Raw genomic sequence first — 22,469 nt, 5'->3', positions numbered from 1 at the left:
GATCTATAATAAAAGTCAGGGACAGCTTTTAACATTTGATTAACTGAAAATCTATTATGACTGAGCTTTGTAGCATCTTTAGTAACAGTGGAATTGTAGTCTCTTGAAATTGTATTTGCTTTTCTCTACCTAAATTATATTATCTTCTTAATAGAGTTGAGTACTTTACAAAAAGCAATGAGATCAATATTTTCAAAGGTTCTGTCACAAATATAATACATTTTATGTACATAAGGCAGTTGTAAATGGCAGCACATGTAGTAATTTCATGGTTTCATGCAATACTAGCATGTGTTGTCACATTTCTTGTCTGGAATATACAAGATGTATTTTTTAATTTAGACTATGTCTGCACACACCCTATTGTCAACTGAGAAAAGTGTAAATTTAAATAGTAACATCATCATCATTTACATACTGTCCATCTACCAAAAATATTCAATCATAATTTGTTGATCTGATATAGTACCAGATATTAGAGTTTTAATCACACTAAATGATTTTGCAATACATTTTTTAATGGTTAATTAGAAATTAAATTTCAATTTGAATATCCAGTGGAAATTGTTCTAACTTTATAATCCAAATGCTGTAATATGAAACACTCGCCTAAATCCTGCTGTGCATTTGTCCCTATGCAACTTTAATCTGTCACACTTCACCCACACTATGTTCAAACAAAAAACAATCAAGCCATGAAACATAATGATATAACTACATCATTCAACAAATAGAGAAATATTTGCACTATGGAGCACAACAAATATTCCCATTAAATCAATGTCTGATTATTTACCACACCCTAAAGACATGCTGATAGGTTAATTGATTACTGTAATTATCCCTTGGTGTTGGTTAATAGCAAAAAGAACCAAAGACGTGTTAAAGGGCATGTGTAAGAGAATATGTTGCAAGAATTGAGGGAATTAATAGTGGGAATAGAATTAATGGGATGTTCCACTGGAAACTGACATTACCTTAGATTGAGCAAAGTTAATGCCCTACATTCCTCAGGCTGAACTTTCATTCAAAGATCAACCTTTTCCACCTTCATATTTCACAATCTCTAATTCTACACACCCATCTGGTGGTGAAATTTTCAACAATGCCATCATCATTTCCAGTTTTGACAAATGCACTATGCTCCTGGCTGACTTTCATATCCATAAAATTCAATGCTTTCAAAATTTCACTGCCTATTCCAATACCACACCATCTACTGTTAACCCATCATTCCTAACCAATTTTAAATTCATGATCCTGTTTGTACATCAGATTTAACATTTTTATTCTGGTGCTTAGATCCTTTCAAAACCTTGTTCATGCCCATCTTTGTCATTCTCCATCTCCTAAATGGTTATCATTCCTCTCGCACAACTACTGAATGCTTCTGCCAACCATTGGCAGTGGTTGTATCATCAGCTGACTATATGCCCCATTTGATGAACTAAATAGGAAAATCTTTAAAAACTTACCTGTAAATTAATTTCTGCTTCATGAAATGTTAGACACGCACAGTAATGGCGATCTGAGTCAATATCAGTCAGAACCACCACAAAATACGTGGGTTGTTTTCGTTCAGTAGACAGCTGCCAGCCAGCAGGTTGACAGAACTAGAGTAAAAAATAAATGAGAATAATTTTAACATTTTTTTCTCTTCCACACTAAATAATCTTTTTAAATGTTTCATTAAAATTATACATTATAAACAATAATAAAAATGCCAAGCAGTTTTTTTAATGTGAGAGAAAGATATTAATATGCGGATATGCAGCCCTTTAAAACCCCAATTTCTTCCCGTATATCTAATTTTCTTGATATAACGGGGAAGTTTCCATGTTAGAGGACACAAGTTTGTATAGAAGAATTCTTTTCTAAAAAGTAAGAAACATGACATCAGAAACCACTAATTTTGCTCTTGAAAAGTACCAGGCAATGACCATTTTGAACAGGTGCAAATCACCCACCTAGATAATGTACTTTGACCCTCATCATTAAGAAATATCTATTAATACTACTCAATCTATTTTTCATGAATAAACAGTTTATAAATACAGGTAATGGCCATGTTACAATGCACAACAAAAATTTGCCCTTCTGGAATGTACTAATCACTACTCAAAATTTTGAGATACGAAACAAAATTCACTCTCACAATGTATGTGAAACAAAAGTGGGTAGATAGTTAGACAGATAGAGACTTGATTTTTTTCAACTTTCATTCCTTGATGCATGTACAAAAAGCATGGCCTCATGTTATAAAGAATAATTTACCTGTAATATTCTTCAGATAAATATTTGCACCAAGCTTTTTTTTAAGACTACACAATACAGTTTATTAATTTCAAGCATATTCCAATACTCCTTTGGTAAATTTCAATGATCCTGCAATCTGAAAAATCTTCCTAGCCTCATTTCCCAACATCAACATCATTAACATTGACCTAAATAGAATGACAGGCACAAATAATGATCTGGCATGATACATATTTGTTGAGTATGTAAATTTCAAATAATCATCAATCACGCAGGATAGGCACAGCATAATTGATAATCTGCAATTGGGAAATTTTTCAACTTTTTTGTATTACAGTTCCAGCAACGATTTTCCGGCAGGTGATGGACTGGCACCTCCTTTAATAAGAATAAAATCACGATAGCACACTTGGAATCCCCCCCTAAACCACATTGGGACTTCGGCGCCAATCAGTGGGTTGAAATTTGTCCCCTGCGGCTGCGGCTCTGGAACTACGGCTCAGCCGGAGCCGGCAGATTTGTTCCCATAGCAGACTTCCGAGGCCAACTTTACAGGCCGATATCTCGGCCCATCGATGGCCTAGGTAACTTTACCCATTCCTTCTCTCCAGAGATGCTGCCTGGCCCGCTGAGTTACTCCAGCAGTTTGTCTCCCTTCAATTTAAACCAGCATCTGCTGTTCTTTCCTCCCCAGTTTCAAGCCAGGCCCCTGTAAATGGTACCAAAGTATATCTCTAACCTCCATTTAAAAACTTGTATCAATACACGAGGCCATGTGGAGGGAATGTTGTGCCAATGACATCAAAATGAGCACAGAACCTCATTTGTCACCATTCCACACAGCCCCAGAGGCTGCAAATCAAAAATCCTGAATTAATCTGTTGGTTTATTCAGTCCCCAAACATATTTTGATAGCATTCTTCTGCATACCAACATTTCTAAGCCCACAATTTATAACAATTCAGATCCAATACCATCCAATTTGTAATGAGCCATTCATGTAAAATAAACATATTGTGCAAAGTCCAACATCAAAGAACACTTATATGTGTGACATATTTGGAGCGATTTAAATGACCCTATAATAAATTGACCTTAAGAAAATGAATAATTATTGAGGAATGGACACCAATTAAACCTCGTCAAATGATTTATATTATAATAGCTGCAGTAAACTCTCTGGTCATACTACCAGTTACAAATTCCACATACTTTATCTACCATCAGATAGCCAACATTGCCAGGTTTAAAGGTCAAACAAATACTTCTGCTTTGGCATGCTACAATACCAAATGCCATATTGCAATATTCCTAGGTCCTACATTCTATTATACTCAAGTGTCAATCCAAAATATCTGTATTATTTACAAATGGAACAATTTTTAAATATTCATGTATTGTCAGGTTCTGTTTCATTCTGTTTAAATTTAAACAATTAAGTGATCCACAAGTGTAAAATTTTGTTTACATATACTACTTAAAATAATCGATATGTAAACCTTAACACTAGGACTGCCGAAGTTTAGGAAGCAGCTCACCACCACCTTCTCAAGAACATCTCGGGTTGTGCAATTCAATTCTGCCTCTACCTGCAAAGCCCACATCCCTTCAATGCATTTTTTAAAAACTGGTAAGACATTCATTATAGAGTAACTGTCTTCATTAAGTACAATTAATTTAGCCATACTATATTGATAAACGAAGTTTAGGTTTTAAAATTGTCGCTTGTACCGAGGTACAGTGAACAGCTTTGTTTTTCATGCTAATCAATCAAATCAGGTACTATATAAATGCAATTAAGCCAAACTGAAGTAAAATAGGTTGCGCGAAGAAAAAGATACAGAATAACTGTTACAATTTTGTTTATCCTACACTGTGCATACTCTTGAAATTCAAAGAATCATGATGCAGACCAGTTCTTAACCCAGAAAACATATTCTATTCAGTTAAATTTAATCAACAATATAGGAAAATCCACAATCCTATTGTTCGTAATCTCCAATGGTTCAGCATCGGACTCACCTGTTCCCTTTAAACTCACTGAAGCACAATTCCACACATTCCTTTTAAACTCAATGGGGCCCCATTTCCACAATCCTCTAATATCCCCGGGTCAAATTCCCACACTCCCCTTAAAGTCAGAGCCCTGTTGCCTATTTTCTTTTTAAACCGTAGGGACCCCACCCCCTCTTCTGATCTTCCTTTTAAACATCAGGTCACCACCCTACAATCCTTTTAAACCCATTAGGAACCCAATTCCTCCAGTAAAGCGCCCTAAGCTGATTCAGTGTAAAATCTATTATACTTTGTGCAATGTCATAAAAAATGGAGTTAAAAGTGTTGGTATTAGTTGAGTAAACTCAAATAATTCCGAGGTTGCTGTATTATCAGAGATTCAGTTGTTCCATAGCCGATGAAAATTGGATTCCTGAATCAGATATTGATTTGTCAATCCCCATTGCGACTTAGGTCATGTCCATCAGGCCAAAATTCCCACTATGATGATTAACTGGAACTAATTCTAAAATTTCAATCGCCAACAAATATAGTCTGTGACCTGTGGAGTTTCACAGGATATGTACCGAGATCGTTGTTGTTTCCGATGACTTGGCACAAATGCAGATGGGTTGCTAAGTAAGCAGATGACACTAATGGGCCTGTCCCACTTAGGCGATTTTTCAGGTGACTGCCGGCGACTGTCAAGTTGCCAGCAATCGCCTGAAAAACAGGCAACTGGAACCGGCTACAACCAACAAGAACCTACGAGAACCTTCGACCTCCTGGCAACGCACCAGGACCTCCTGGCGACCCACCTACTGCACGAGAAGTCTTCATTTTAGTCGCCGCTAATTTTTCAACATGTTGAAAAATTCGCCGCGACCATAATGAGACCGTGACTAGTTCCCAGAATGCGGGAACTCCTCACGACCATGAAGGCGACTCCCTGGCGACCACCTGCGAACATGTGGCGACCATGTGGCAACTGCATAGTCTCCTGCAGTCGCCTAAAAAGTTGCCTAAGTGGGACATGCCCATAAGATTGCTCGAGTCATGGACTGTGAGTAAGGCTGTCAAAGTATACAGAGGGATAGTAATCAACTACAGAAATGGGTGAAGAAATCCCAGTAAACATAATCCAAGCCAACGGGGTGCTGCTCTTTGGGAGGCCAAATGCAAGGAGAAAATATTCAATCAATGCATAACAGAATTGATGTACAGAGGGATCTTATGGTCCAACACCATAACTCGCTGAAAGTGGCAACACAAGTATATAAAAGTGGCAAAGAAGGCATATGGTATGTTTGCCTTTATTAGTAATTGGTCATTGGCCAATTATACTCATTCGTGTAGAGTATAATAGTAATGTTTGCCGCCGCCGGCCGCCTCAACTGGCCTCCTGTGATTGGCCAGCCGCCGGCGCCGGCCGCCCCCTGTGACTGGCCTCGGCATTCACAAGCTGCCCTGGTCGATGGGAGCGATCCGGGCCTCGTTTGACAGCCGCCAATCTCTCCAGCATGGCCTGCCCGGAGCCGACCACTGGGGCTGAGAGGCCGCGGCTGCCGCCGCTCCCCCACCAGCTGCTGCAGGAGCTGCGGGTTTATCAGCTCCCTACCCCCAGCATCACCGGCACCGCCGCCCGCCGGCCCCTGGTGCGGGGAGAGAGTGGGCCCGCTGGTCACTCTGCCAACCATTGCTCAAGGCCTAGCCTCCCGATCGAGCGGGCCTACCTGGGGCAGCTGCCCGAAGACGTCCTTCTGCTCCATGCCAGCGTGGATTTCATCGATCCCCAGCCGCTGGCTGCCCGTCCGGTCAGGCTGTGGTTGGCCCAGCAGCGGGGTGGAGCCTCGGTTAGTCCAATGTAGCGAGTCCAAACTTTGTGATTGAACGGTTACTTTATTCGGTGAGATAAGTTTGACATACATGTGCGTTGGGACTCTCTAACATATTGAGTCATTGCTGCTGCTGCTGAGCGAGGCTGTTGACTCGAGCTCAGCTACCTGTTGACTGGTGATCTCAAGGTAAGATCTGCTGATGTAGCAGGACACTCCCCTTAATCCATAACGTCAAGTGACAGTCCTCGTAACCACTGACGAGGGTTCGACAGTAAGTGGTCTGACCATCAGGTGAGGCCACAAGCCTACGCTTGGTCTCGCAGATATGTAGGAGTCAACACCTGGAACAGCGGATACAGTAGATGAGGTTGGAGGAGGTGCAAGTGAACCTCTGCCTTACCTGAAAAGACGGTTGAGGTCCTTGGACGGAGTCGAGGCGGAGGTATAGGGACAGGTGTTGCATCTCCTGCGGTTGCAGGGGAAAGTACCTGAGGAGATGGTGGTTCGGGTGGGAAGGGACGAGTTGACCAGGGAGTTGCGGAGGGAACAATCACTGCGGAAAGGGGTGGAGATGGAAAGTTGTGGCTAGTGGTAGGATCCTGTTGGAGGATTGTGTGCTGTATGCGACGGCTGATGAGATGGAATGCGAGGACTAGGGGGAATCTGTCCCTGTTACACTGCATTTTTGGAGGGGCATTAGGGGCATTAGCTACAAGTAGAGCTTGGACAGTCTTGGGTTGATTTTTCAGAAACCTGAAGGATGAGAACTGGCTGGCAGACAGGAAGCAAAGAGTAGGAGTAAATGGGTCCTTTTCACAATGGCAGGCAGTGACTAGTGGGGTACCGCAAGGCTCAGTGCTGGGACCGCAGCTATTTACAATATATATTAATGATTTGGACGAGGGAATTGAATGCAACATCTCCAAGTTTGCGGATGACACGAAGCTGGGGGGCAGTGTTAGCTGTGAGGAGGATGCTAGGAGGCTGCAAGGTGACTTGGATAGGCTGGGTGAGTGGGCAAATGCATGGCAGATGCAGTTTAATGTGGATAAATGTGAGGTTATCCACTTTGGTGGCAAAAACAGGAAAGTAGACTATTATCTGAATGGTGGCCGATTAGGAAAAGGGGAGATGCAGCGAGACCTGGGTGTCATGGTACACCAGTCATTAAAAGTAGGCATGCAGGTGCAGCAGGCAGTGAAGAAAGCGAATGGTATGTTAGCATTCATAGCAAAAGGATTTGAGTATAGGAGCAGGGAGGTTCTACTGCAGTTGTACAGGGTCTTGGTGAGACCACACCTGTAGTATTGCATACAGTTTTGGTCTCCTAATCTGAGGAAAGACATTCTTGCCATAGAGGGAGTACAGAGAAGGTTCACCAGACTGATTCCTGGGATATTAGGACTTTCATATGAAGAAAGACTGGATAGACTCGGCTTGTACTCGCTAGAATTTAGAAGATTGAGGGGGGATCTTATAGAAACGTACAAAATTCTTAAGGGGTTGGACAGGCTAGATGCAGGAAGATTGTTCCCGATGTTGGGGAAGTCCAGAACAACGGGTCACAGTTTAAGGATAAAGGGGGAAATCTTTTAGGACCGAGATGAGGAAAACATTTTTCACACAGAGAGTGGTGAATCTCTGGAATTCTCTGCCACAGAAGGTAGTGGAGGCCAGTTCATTGGCTATATTTAAGAGGGAATTAGATGTGGCCCTTGTGGCTAAAGGGATCAGGGGGTATGGAGAGAAGGCAGGTACAGGATACTGAGTTGGATGATCAGCCATGATCATATTGAAGGCTCGAAGAGCCGAATGGCCTACTCCTGCACCTATTTTCTATGTCTATGTTTCTATGATATATACATGTGGGTGTTTCTGTAAATACAGCACTCAGTAGTGAAACTGAAGGTCTCCAAACTTCCAGGTTATTTTCCTGCTTTTTATGAAATATTCCCATTGTTTCATATCCTGTATTTTAAGTAGTATAGATCATGGCGAGGTGTATACTGCCAACTGACAGAAAGGAGTTTTCTTGTAAATGAGGAAAACGTGTTTTTCTTTCAGCTCTCTGTGATGGAATTTCTTACTTCTCTGGTATAAATATTTTCAAATTGTACTCAGAGAAGACTTATTTTGTTCACCATTGTGTAGAGCATATCTCAAATACCCTAAAACAAACAATAACTCAATTTTGAAAAAAATGTCAGTTGCTTCCTTTTGTCAAATTAGGGCAGTAGAGCCAAAATAATGAGATGAAGCAAAACCCTCTTCCCAATATGGAAATATCAAATACCAGAGGGCAAAGATTTAAAGTGAAAAGAGCAAAGTTTAAGGAAGATGTTGGAGGCAAGTTGTTTTTAAACACAGAGGGTAGTGGGTGTCTGGAATGTGCTGCTAGAGGTGGAGATGGAGGCAGATATGATAGTGGCATTTAAGCGGCTTTTGGATATGCAGCGAATGAAGGAACATGGATTACGTGCAGGCAGCTAAGAGTTTGTCTTTGAATCATGTTCGGCACAAACATTGTGGGCCAAAGGGCCTGTTCCTAAGCTGTACTGTTCTATGTTCTCTGGGATGGAATTTGTGTTGTCCTATTGGGTGTAATCCTCATTTCCAAGATAACACGTTGAACTATATAAACTTTATTAAATTAACCAGAAGCATTATTTCATACATTGCTTTTTTTTTTTAAGGCAATAGTCAAATAAAAATTAAAATATCACAATAATTTAGTTTATGGTAAATCAAATCAAATGAGCCATTCAATTAACAAGTATAAATTAGACATCGTCCCCCTCACTCACATTCCCAGAAACTGGGTCAGCAAAATACCAGAGATTAGAAGCACATGTGAATCTTCCCTTCTCCAATCCTTATAAATAGCTAATTTTTAGCAAACCTAATTTAATTTTAATTTCATTTTACAGCATCCTTATGCAATGGCTTCAGCCACCCGCTATCAGAAATGGGAAATAGTGTGAAAGTCACAAGGGAACCCACGTTATTCTAAACTGCAACAAGCTGCGCCAAATTTGAGCATGAATTCAGCTCCAGTCATGACAGACTTTTAAAATTAAGACTTTGAGCCATTCCTATTAACTTAAATGACAGGAATGTAGGTAGTTTATTAACATTCAATGGTTTATTTCTAAGTTACACAGTGGCTAGAATAAACTGGGTTTGAGGAACAGATGTAGTTGATCAGCCTATTGATCTTTTGAACATTTATTTGCTCCATAATTTTGCATAGCATGTGAAAGGTCAAAGAAGAGTACTTTATCTTGTACTAAACGTTATTCCCTTAGCATGTATCTGTACACTGTGATTGGCTCGATTGTAATCATACATTGTCTTTCCGCTGACTGGTTAGCACACAAAAGCTTTTCACGATACCTCAGTACATGTGACAATAAACTAAACTAAGGACTGCTCCTTCCAGTTACCTACATCTGCAGATTCAATAATTAGTTCTAATTCACTGCTAAAATCACTGTTATTATAGTGTTCTGTTTGGCTAATAAAACCTAACTGAGATTACGTTAACCATGCACGTTCTTCCAAAATGTCCACAAGCATAATAGTGTTACAGATTCTCAAAACAAATATCCAACAAAATATCCATGAGATAGACACAAAAAGCTGGAGTAATACTGAGGGTCAGACAGCATCTCTGGAGAAAGGTTTTGGGTCGAAACCATTCATGAGATGAGTTCTGAAGCAGCCATGCAACCCTGATATTTCAAATCAATGATCAACACACACCATTTTCAAAAGGAAAATTCCCCAAAAATAATGAACTACTGAAAGCATCAACACACTTGATCCACCCTGTATCATGTTATTATGATTTTATCAGGTTGGCAGAGAAGCCAGTCATATGAAATGATCCTTATATACAACATACTGGAAAGCAAAAAACATACATTTTAACAATAAAAATATTAATAAAATGTTAAGATTGGAATTTATACATGATTAGTGTAATAACAGAAATACCTTAAATAATATCATAAAATTATTTCTAAAATTCCTAGGCTTTCACATTTGAATGTGGGAATTAGATCCAAGTATGTAGAATTTATTTTATTGACGAGACCCATGGAGTTTCAAAATCAAAGTATTTTAAGGGTAATTTAAGACTAAGCCCTATTCAAACATCAAGTCTGTATGATGTACAAACTGTGGGGAGGAATGGAATGAAACAAATACAAGCAACTGGAATTTCTACGTTACACCATACATGTATTGAAATCACAGAAATGTGACCAAATTTACTGGAATAGCAAAAGTGATGCTGATCGTTTCTCCATCACAACCTCCACAATATCTGGGCCATAAGAATCATAAGTATTTCAAAAAAGTATTAAAAAAAACTGGAAAGCATGGCCTCTTGTGTATATGAATAGAGAACTTGAGAAGCAGCAGAATCCCAAAAATGAAAAAACAGATTTGTTGTCACATCATTCTAATACACAAAAACAGCATTAATGCTCACAGTACATCTGGAACAGGAAAATTGTTAGCTCCCTAAAGCATTCAAACATGTATTTGTAAATTATGTTTTGTAAGCACTACTAAATTGAAACAACAGCAACCTGGCAATGAAAGTAACCATGTAAATGTTTTGTAAGATTACTCTCTGCTTTGGGATTAAGGATGAATGCCAACATCTCTTAAACAGATAAAATGCAGGACAGGAAGTAGGGAAATCTGGAATTGCAGAAAAATTTACAGAATTTGGATGCCAATCATCATAAATACTCAACTGACGACGTTGATGACAGCATGCTGCATGCAAGCTGAAAACGAAATGCTAAAAATGTAGGAGGGCACGTCTTACAAGCTAGGTATACAGGGCTTAATTTGATTTTCACTGTTAAAATTGGATAGCACTGGTAAAGTACATGCTCTTGACTGACTATCCACGTCTGAAGAGTTTGCAGGAATTGTCTTTGTGTTTAAAAATCAAAATTGGTCAATCCCCTATGATGCACTCAACGTTGTGGCTGAGTAATCAGATATCAAATCACAGTAATTGTGAAGCTAGAGAAAGGAATGTAGGTGTAAGGAGAGGGGGAGAGAATAAAAGGGTGAGAGTCCAGGTGGGGCACAGGGAGGGGGAGAAGTGGAGAAGAGGAATTTATTTAGTCAGAGGATGCTCTTGGTTCCTTTCTTCCTCTTTTGTCTGTCCTCCATCATCCCCACCCTCCCAAGCCAAACCTGGCCTCAGCCCACTGCAGTTCCTCTCGGAGATGGAGGCTGTCCAATGCTGTTTACAAATAACTTCCCTGCATCGAAAGTACCAAGGTAGATAAACTATCATTAACTTCTGAAAGTGAGCAATAAAAACATGGACTGTCAACAATATCCACATTCTGTCAATGTATATATTTTTTAAGCTTAGCTGCAACTAAAAATAATTTTAAACCTCCATAATCAAATATTATAGAAAAGCTTTTGTTCATTCTCCGTGCTATCAATCATCAGTATATATGTATGGTAAACTTAATTTAGTATAACATAATGCTCATCTATTCATTATCATAGTTCAATTGGTATGAAAATCAGAGTTCAATATGAAAGAGAACTGAATTCTCAAAGTTTGCAACCAATTTTCAATAAATGTTTAATTATTTAATCAACAAACAGCTCATTACAAGGGTCACATAAATCAGCGCATTCTTAGAAAACATTGTAGCATTTTTTAATTGAAGAGATTTTTGATTACAGATGGGTAATATAATAACAATCTCTCTCATGACCTCTGTACTATCAAAAATGCAAAACAAAGGTAGCAAACGCCATAAATCAAAGGAAAGTTCACAACAGGAAGCTATTTTAAACTTATCATATTTAATATTCTATTGACATAGATGCACCTAGTTCTCAAAATCAACATGACACCAATCCCGCAATTAAACCAATATTGTATTATGCTGGCTCATGAAGGGACTGGACGTAAAGTTAGATCAACAACTAAATCCGATCACCATGAACCTGGTCTTTTCTAACCATATCTTATCAAATGCAATGGTTTTAAAAGAGATCCAAATATTTACTTTTAGAATGAATCTCAGCATGTATTCTGCAATAGAGAATGCTATTCTCCAGGAATTTACAATAGCCAAAACAAAATTACTACATTTAAACCAGCATTTGTGACATCTTTCCTGTACACCGAGATGCCTGGTCCAGTTCTCAGATGCACATAAAAAACCAGAGACCCTGAATTTTGTGCAAGGTCTGATCTTCAACACCCTTTTCCTTACCCTTTTACAAAAAAACTAAACCAATAAAGGTAATCTCCTGAGTGTGGTCCTGAGCTACCATCTATCTAATTGGAAGCCCTGATGGGCCTGCCCCACTTAAGCAACATTTTAGGTGACTGCACGAGACTATGCGGTCGCCACATGGTCGCCATATGTTCGGGTGGTTGCTGGGTAGTCGCCTTCACGGTCGTGAGGAGTTCCCGCATTCTGGGAACTAGTCGTGGCTTCATTATGGTCGCTGCGAATTTTTCAACATGTTGAAAAATTAGCGGCGACCAGAATGAAGCCGCCATGGAGAGTGGCGAGAATGGTCGTGCCATAGGTGGGTTGCCAGGCGGTCCTAGTGGGTTGCCAGTAGGTCGAAGCTTCTCATAGGTTGTAGCTGGTGAATTTCATTGGCTCATTGGGAAAATAAAAAGTAAGCAGTAGTTTCCAGAACCAAGGATAACCGACCGGTAATGTTAATGTCGCCGAGCTTCACAGCCGTATATCTCTGGCTTCTTAAAAGTTGCCTTCACTCCTTCTCCCCCCCTCTTTTAAAGGACTTAAGTGATCCTTCCCGTACATAGAAACATTGAAAATAGGTGCAGGAAGAGGCCATTCAGCCCTTCAAGCCAGCACCACCATTCATTGTGATCATGGCTGATCGTCCCCTATCAACACACTGTGCTATCATCATCTTAATTACAGCCCCAACCTTCCTGTTCATCGTGGTGTGTGTCTGTATCACATTGGCTTTGCACCGTGTGAATTTCACTCAGACATCGCTCCCCCCACTTGCCCTGTCCCCCGCCTGCATAACGGGCTGGTGAAGGAAGCGATGTGTGAAAAATCGCCTAAGTGGGACAGGCTCATAAAACTATTTTTATCAGACTTTACCGGACTTCATCTTGCACAAAATGTCATTCCCTTTAAGATGTACCTGTACACTCTGGACGGCTTGATTTTACTCATGTATAGTCTTTCCGCTGACTGGATAGCGCGCAACAAAAGCTTTTCACTGTACCTCAGCACACGTGACAATAAACAAAACTAAAGAAAACATGCTATCTTTTCAGAGCCAAAGATCTAATTACACTCAATCAGCTGCATTAAACAGCACAAGTCTTTCACATATTCAATACCAGGCACCTGAAAATTGATGAGAAGAGATTCGTGGATAATGAGAGAGGAAGTTGTTCAAGGATGTGCTCAGATACTCCTTGAAAAAAGTGCAAAATCCCCACTGGCTCTTGGAAGTTCCAGCCCACAACCACTCACAATGGTGAATGAGCATTCAGGATGGAAATGGGAACACAATCTTTGCACCTGGAGCACAGAAGCCCTGCATAAATGATGGAAGGAATGCTGGATGGAGCATCCAACACAAACAACAGGAGTACATTGTCCCATCATGTACTCCTGCCCCAAATGTGGAAGGGTCAGCAATTCCTGACATTAGCCTCAAACACATCTATACTCACCAATAGAGAGTGGCTGTCATTGTCCATCCCAAGGACAAATGTTTGAGAGGACGTAAATGAATGATTTCTACTGAGAATAAATCACATATTTATATTCACTTTTCAGGATGTGAACATCACTGAAGTGCCAGAATATATTGCCATTCCTAATTGTCTTCTAGAAAGTGGGTGACCCGCTTCTTGAACCATTGCAATCCTACTGGTGAAACCACTCTCACAATCCCAATTGTTAGTGATTTCTAAGATTTAGACCTAGCCATGTCCAAAGATTGGCAATAAACTTCTGCATCAGATTGATGTATGACTGAGGGAAATCTGAAGACAATGGTGTTCTCATGCAATTGGTGGCATTGTCCTTCTTGGTGGTAGAAATCACAAATTTGTGAAGTGCTTTATTGAACGATAACTGCAGTCTATTTTGATGATAACGTTGAGGTTGCAGTAGGGGATCATGGAAACAATGACTGCTTATGGCAATGGTTCGGGTACCAATCAAACAAGCTGCATTGTTTTGGGTGACAGTGTTGATCATCACAAATGTCACTAGAATAGCACTCATTCAGACAAATTAAAGATATTCCATCAGGTTGATGATTTGTTTCATATTTCCTTGCTATAGGAGGCCATTTCAACCCATCATGTCTATGCTGTCAGAAAGTAAACCCATTCCCTATATTGGTTATGGGTTTTCCCCATAACCAATTATCTCCACATTCCCTTTAAATGTTGTCCCTGTTTTTATCACTCATCTTCATGCAGCTGCGTGTGAGGTGTTGCACTTTGGGAAATCGAATGCAAGGGGACACTATACAATTAGTGGCAAGATGCTTATCAGCATTGGTGTACTGAGGGATATTGTAACTAAATCATTTATAAAACATCTGTTAAATAAACTAAAGAATTTAGCAAACCTAAGCAATTTTAATCACATTTGGCCATACTACAATTGAACATGTGTTAGGATTCCATGCTCAATTGTTACTTGGACACTTGTCCCTATGTTTGTATCAAAGGATTTATGAAGAATTTAGGGAATGTTTTGTCATAATAGTTTAATAGGCTGAACTTTGCTTGCTCTCACTATAAACCATTTCTCAAGCATGCATGAGATGAGGGCCTTATTTTGCTGTTCTATATCAGTTGTTCAGAATATTTATTGTTTGTTTAACTAATACATCACAATGCTCATAAATGTAGATTAAGAATAACTACAAACATTCAGAAATAAGTTATCATTTATTTTTGTGTTGCAATAAACAAAGAACATGATGTTCCTTTCAACCGGGATCAAAATACGACAGCCTGGGACTGTTTATTTCCTCAAAGAAAAAGTTTTGAAATATTAAATAATTTCAAATACTTCATAATCCTTGACAACAAAATAGATTCCACTAGTTACTTCTGTCATAATCTCTGCAAATTCACCTTGATTATAAGACCTACCTCCTGTTCCCGTTAACTGATACTGTTGGTTACGTTACCTCAGTCCCTGCTACCTTTTCTTCAACAGAAGAGTTATCTTCATCCTTCTCAAAAATTGATTCTGTTCTTACAAAGCTACTAATTCCTCAACCACTGTAGAAAGTATTTTATTGGACCTCGAGTCCGTAATAAAATTTATTATTATTATTATTATTATTATTATTATTGGGATGCATCACAGCATGGTTTGGGAAGAGCTCCATCCAAGACCGCAAGAAATTGCAAAGAATTGTGTGCATAGCCCTGGCCATCACGCAAACCAAACTCCCTTCCATTGACTCCATCTGCACATTAGAAACCCTCAAACTATATTTAATTGAACTTCTCTGGACATTAGCTTGCACTAAACATTATAGCTTGTATCCTGTATCTGTACACTGTGAATGGCTTGATTGTATTCATGTATAGTCTTGTTGCTGACTGGATAGCACACATAAATAAGTTCAATAAATAAATACAAATAAACAATATAAACAAACAATGTAATGCAAAGACAAAATGAAACCCTCAAGTTCCTAGTGCAATCAAACAGATCGTAGTTTAGATGGAGTTCACAGTGCGATGGTTGTTGGGGAGAAGCTTCTAATGAGCCTGGATATTACAGTTTTCAGGCTCCTTTACCTTCCTCCCAATGGCAGGACTGAAATGAGAGCGTGGTCAGGGTGGTGTGGGTCTCTCATGAGGCTGCCTGCCTTTTTGAGGCAGCGCCTCCTATAAGTCTCTTCAAATGTCAGTACCCATGATGGACTGTGTTTACTACTTTCTGTAACCTTCTTCGTTCCTGGGTGTTCGAGTTGTTGAACCAGGCTGTGATGGAGTTAATATGCTCTTGACTGTGCACCTGTACAAGTTTAAGGAAGTATTCATCAACACACCAAATTTCCTCAATCTTCTATGGAAGTAGAGGCATTGGTGGACTTTAATTATGATTGCATCGATGTGCTGGGTCCAGGAAAAATCTTCAGAGATATACACCCCTGGGAACTTGATGTTTTTGACTCTCTCCACTACCGACCCATCGATGGTGGAGAGAGTCAGGTTTGTGGATCCTCAGCCTCTTCGGGAGCTTCAACCACCCCGGGCCGCGGAGCTTGAACCGGCCCGTTCGCGGAGCTCGGTTGAGCCGCGGGACTGACTACCATCATCCGGTGGGTTAACAACATATCGCCTCAGCGCAGAGGGAGAATGAGGAGGGAAGAGACAGTAACTTTAAGACTTTTGCCTCCATCACAGTGAGGAGGTGCCTGGTGAACTCACTGTGGTGCATGTTAATTTGTGTTTATTGTGTTTTGTTGTTTATTATTATTATATGTATGGCTGCAGGCAACAAAATTTCGTGCAGACCGAAAGGTCTGAATGACAAATAAAGGATCTAATCTAATCTAATCTAATCAACCTCCCTCCTATATTCCGACATCACTAATCTGTAATTCTGAAAAGGGGTCCAAAACCTGGCATTTCTTCTATACTGTTTCAGTGTACTATTCCTATAAACCTGTACTGAATCCATATTGTGCTTATGTATAGTAATACTTTTACTGAACTTTGTGCAAAAAAGAATTTCACTCTACCACAGTGCATTAGACAGGCAATTGGAGCATTGAATTCGTCCATTAGCCATCAGGTATTTGCCTGACCCTAGTGTTTCCAGCATTTTTTGTTTTTATATCAAGATCCAGAAGTTGTGTTTGGAAATTGATAAATATCAAAAAAGAATTCATAACATGTTAGAAAGGAAACAAATCCTATCAATGTAAACACTGTTCTCTTCATTATTCCAAAACAATAAGAAAAATCCATTTAGGATAAACATTTACCACCAAATTCAATGACTGTGTCTGATTGGTTTCAACCACCCACACACATATTTTGACAGAGAGCAAATAACCTGTGACCCAGACATTCAAAAAATGTTGATATCTGGTATTTAATCCGTTATTTATTCATATTTACCTTAACAAAAATTGCATTTAAAATTGTTCTTGTTTTCTAAGTGTTTTATTTCTCCTATGTTTGGAGCATACACCTGCATATACAGCCATCACTTTTAGGAAAATCTTACACTTGTACACATGATCTGGAGGAATAACATGAAGTTATGTAAATTTGTGTGATTCTCAGTTCCTATATTTATAAAGTAATTTGCCGATTTAAATTAATCACAATTTGTAATGCATTAATTGTCCACAGGATAATTCAGAGCTGATTCTGCTTTTCTCTACAGAAATCATGGGCAAAAGCTTATTCTCAAATAAATCATAAATTGAAGATCCTCAGTGTTCTTTGTATAAATGGCACATCAACTTCAAGCAATGAAATATCTATGTTCCCAAATACAGAATTTTACTGCCTGGCATTGGATATCACAACATTGTTGCATTCGCACAGTTGATGCAAACTAAATCATTATGGCCAGTGTGTAGAACTGCAGATACTGGTTTAAATCGATGATAAACACAAAATGCTGGACACACTCAGCAGGACAGGCAGCATCTCCGGAGAGAAGGAATGGGTGACGTTTCGAGACCCTTCTACAGACCATTATGGCCAGTGATTGGCAGCTTAAGCTCTTTCAGGGTGCATACAAATGTGGGTCTTATTTCTTTGGGATCTGAATGACACTGATTTTTTTTCACATTTTGCTCACTTTTACTTCCCCTCTTCATCCTGCTTCTACATCTTTACCTGTAACCTTGGGGGTCAAGGTAGAAGCGTTCACGTCGCGATCCCTGTCAAGTAATATCACCAAAATTACTTGCAAATTCTACCAAACACTTTGAAGCCAAGCCGAAAGCCGAAAGACAAATGATGTCCAGAAGCCCAACTAATGGCAGTAGCCCATCAGACCGGAACAGGAACAGAGGCCAACACCCGCCCCCAAGGTCAGCTTTGACCATCATATCTCTAAATGTTGAAGGACTGTCTGCAACTAAAGAAGAACTTGTTGCCCAACTCTGCAGAAAGCATCAGTGTGATATTCTCTGCCTCCAAGAAACCCACCGCGGATCCAAACATCCCCGCCCTCGAGTGGAAGGCATGACCACCCTCATTGAAAGACCACATGAGAAACATGGAAGCGTCATGCTTGCAAAAAACGGGACAATCATCGAATCAACATCAAAGAGCGATGAAAACAACATTGAGGTCCTAACCACTGAGCTCTGAGGAATTACCATCACCTCCGTCTACAAGCCACCTCCCACAGCTTTCCTGATGCCAGAAATACCATCATCTGGGAAACCAAGGATAGTGATTGGAGACTTCAACAGCCACAGCTCACAATGGGGTTACGCCTGGAACAACGCTGATGGAGATGCAGTGGAAGCATGGGCTGAAACCAACCAGCTCTACCTGATCCATGATGCCAAACAACCAAAAGTCCTTTAATAGCGGGCGATGGAAAGCCGGCTACAACCCTGATATCGCGTTTGTCAGCCATAGCATCTCTGGATTGGGCAAGAAGCTGGTACTGAAGCCACTGCCAAAAACCCAACACCGCCCCATTGGCCTTACAGTCAATGCTGCAGTTACCCCAGCCACAGTTCCTTTCCAGAGAAGATTCAACTTTGGGAAAGCGAACTGGCCTGGTTTCCAAGAAGATCTTGAAGGGAAGATCGCCCACCTTCCAGCGGACCCCAAAAACTATCAAATCTTCACCAAGTTAGTGCACCAGGCAGCCCGGAAGAACATCCCGAGAGGCTGCCGCACTCAATACATCCCCGGCCTTGACACTCTAAGCAGCAAACTATATGAGCAATACCAACAGCTCTACGAATTTGACCCCTTTGCTGAAAGCACCATGGAAGTAGGTGAGAGGCTCATGACCTCCCTATCAGAATGCAGCTAACGGAAATGGCAAACTCTACTGGAGACAACTGATATGGCAAAAAACAGCAAAAAGGCATGGAACCTCATCCGAAAAATCAGCAATGACTCATCAACACCAACACATCAACAGTATACCACCACGGCCAACCAAGTTGCGTATCAGTTGCTGCTCAACGGGAAATCCACCACCAAACAGCCAAGACCAAAGGCAGACCAACTTCAGCACTCCCAAAACACCGGACTGACTGAGCCGTTCTCCCTTGAAGAGCTCAATATCAGCATCAAAGCCCTCAAGACTGGCAAAGACTGGCCTGGACAATATTTTCACAGAGGAGATCAAGCAGTTTGGACCTCTGACACGGAAGTGGGTCCTTGAGCTGATGAACAATTGCATGCTGACAAGAAACATCCCAAAGATCTGGAGGAAAACCAAAATCATCGCTCTTCTAAAACCCGGTAAAGATCCAGCATATGCAAAGAGCTTCCGCCCAATCTCCCTGCTATGCCACCCGTACAAGCTGTTTGAGTGCCTGAGCCTCAACAGGCTTGCCCCAGTCGATGAACCAGCCATCATCCCTCAACAAGCTGGATTCCGACCTGGCAAATCCACAACAAGTCAACTTCTGAATCTCACACAGCACATTGAAGACGGGTTCCAGAAAGGACTGGTGACAGGAGCCGTCTTTGTTGATCTGTCTGCCGCGTATGACACTGTGAATCACCGCCTCCTCCTAAAAAAGATCTTGGAGAATACCAAAGACCTGGCACTCACGGACCTCATCGGAGCCCTCCTGAAAGATAGGCGCTTCTATGTTGTCCTTAACAACAAGCAAAGTCGCTGGCGACGACAACGGAATGGCTTGCCTCAAGGTAGTGTGCTGGCTCCACTACTATATAACATCTACACCAATGACCAGCCAATGGACCAGAACACTGAGCGGTTCATCTACGTCGACGACCTCTGTGTAACATCCCAAGAGAGTACGTTTGAAGCTGTAGAAGCGAATCTCACCTCAGCCCTAGATGAGCTACACCTCTACTACGAGCGCAACCACCTACACGCAAACCCTGCGAAGACCCAAGCCTGCTCGTTCCATCTCAGGAACCGGGAAGCAAACAGACCCCTTAACATCACATGGTCTGGAACACCTCTTGAGCACTGCACCAACCCTGTCTACCTCGGTGTAACACTGGATCGCACTCTCTCCTATAAGGAACATGTCAAAAACACCAAACTGAAAGTTAACTCCCGAAATAACATCCTCTGGAAGCTGACCAACTCCAAATGGGGAGCCACAGCACACACATTAAGATCTACTGCTCTGGCCCTGTGCTACTCCTCTGTGGAGTATGCGTGTCCTGTTTGGGAGAGATCATCCCATGCCAAGAAACTAGACCCAGCGTTGAATAACACCTGCCGCTCAATCACTGGCTGCTTGAAGCCCACCAACATAAACAACCTGCACCTCCTCGCAGGCATTGCCCCTGCTGATGTGAGACGGGAAGTCGCCAGCCGAGTAGAGATGACCAAGGCCACTAGTGATGAACGCCACCTCCTCTACGGACTTGTACCCCCGGCCCAATGGCTGAAGTCCAGGAGAAGCTTTCTCAGCCATGTCCAGCCCCTAATAGCACCACGGGAAGAAACCAGACTCCAGCTATGGACAAAAAGGCTTGAGGACGACCCCCCTCCTACTGACATGAGTATCCCTCTTTCTGAAGCCCTCCCTCCGGGCTCAGAAGCACCATGGGTCCAGTGGAAGACGCTCAACCGCCTGAGAACAGGAACAGGGCGATCAAAAGCTGCCATGGCCAGATGGGGCTATGAAACTGGCCAAACCACCTGTGAATGTGGAGAAGAGGACCATACAATGCAGCACTGCCTTGTCTGCCCCCTACTACCCAACCAGTGCAGCCCAAAGGATCTTGCAGTGTTCAATAACAATGCAAAGGACTGTGTAAGGGAATGGGAAACTGTCATATAACCAACCAAAGACACGAAAAGAAGAAGACCTGTAACCAACTTCACATTTGACTCCTATCACTTTCTTCTCTTTCTATGAGTTAAGGGTGTAGTCATGGGCACTCGCATGGATTACAGCAATGCCTGCCTGTTTGCTGGTTATGTCAAACAGTCCTCGTTCCAATTGTACAGTGGCACCATCCCCCAATGCTTTCTCCGCTACATCGACGACTGCATCGGGCTGCCTCTTGCAGAACTCATTGATTCACTTGGACTACCTCCGACACGTCTCTCTCCTTTCTAGATCTCTCCATCTCCATCACAGGGGATGGACTATAGACTATAAACCCACCGATTACCACCGTTATCTGAACTACAACTTCTCCCACCCTGCCTCTGGGAAAGACACCATTACCTACTCTCACTTTTATGGCTGCCTCATCTTCTCCCAAGATGAGGCTTTCCATTCTAGGATATCCATAATGTCCTTTTTTAGTAAATGTGCTCTCCCTCCTGATGTCATAGATGGATCCCTCATCCGGAATGATTGGGTTAACATATGATTAGCGTTTGAATGCACTGGGCCTGTACTCGCTGGAGTTTAAAGGATCAGGGGGGACCTGGGGGGGGGGGGGGGGGGGCAAGAGGGGGGGGACTGAGAGGGCGACACAGGAGAGAGAGAGAGCTGGGGTGTAATGGTGAGAGAGGGAAGGGGCAGAGGGCAAGAGGGATTGGGGAGGGTGAGAAAGAAAGAATACAACTAAAATTGTTTTTCATATTTAAGAAATGCTTAAGACCAAGACAAGCAGTCTGGACAAAAAAAAATAACTGGACGACGACAGGAAATCCTCAATGAATCAGTCGGAGTAGATGAAATACGATACTTGCGCTGCAAATAAATTGGACTTGGCAGTGACAGACTCATAACTGAATTTGTTTTTCCCCTGGACAAATACTTTAATTCCCACTGAAGTGATAAGATTTTTTGAGGGGGGCATACAAGCACGATTATGCTGAAGTCGGATCGGAATCATTACCATCGTGTCTTCTATTTGTTTGTAGCTTTTAGCAATCTTTTATTATGCAAGCCCACTGCATTAAGAAAACATTTTCAGTTCTATTCTCAACCAAATGAGACCATAGCATGTTTTAAATGTGAAAAAAAGACTGCTCACTGTTTTAACATAATCTGAAAATACTGGTTTTATTTACAGCTTCAACTGCAACATAAACCATGCTACAAGTATTTTTCTTTGCCAACTTCCATTTGGTGTTTTCTAATGTTGCCAATGATAGCTATTGAACAAAGCAGAATTATGTCCGTTGGGTATTATTCTGAAATAGCCAAACCACATTCCGATGCACATATTCCAGT

The 22,469-nt window shown here is 41.2% G+C and overlaps 1 protein-coding gene across 2 annotated transcripts in view; it reads right to left on the bottom strand.

Moving 5' to 3' along the window:
• The window catches only part of sbf2 (SET binding factor 2), a 330,738-nt gene that overhangs the window by 209,153 nt on the left and 99,116 nt on the right, over window positions 1-22,469 (bottom strand). For both annotated transcript variants that reach the window (XM_055649465.1, XM_055649466.1), the window contains exon 3: window positions 1,476-1,613. In XM_055649465.1, the coding sequence (XP_055505440.1) occupies window positions 1,476-1,613 (138 nt within the window). The remainder of the gene's footprint in view (window positions 1-1,475; window positions 1,614-22,469) is intronic.

This window comes from Leucoraja erinacea, chromosome 18 (genome assembly GCF_028641065.1).
Source record: "Leucoraja erinacea ecotype New England chromosome 18, Leri_hhj_1, whole genome shotgun sequence".
Taxonomy (NCBI): Eukaryota; Metazoa; Chordata; class Chondrichthyes; order Rajiformes; family Rajidae; genus Leucoraja; species Leucoraja erinaceus.
The sequence above is the reverse complement of the archived record's forward strand: the minus strand, read 5'-3'. Positions and strand labels throughout refer to the sequence as shown.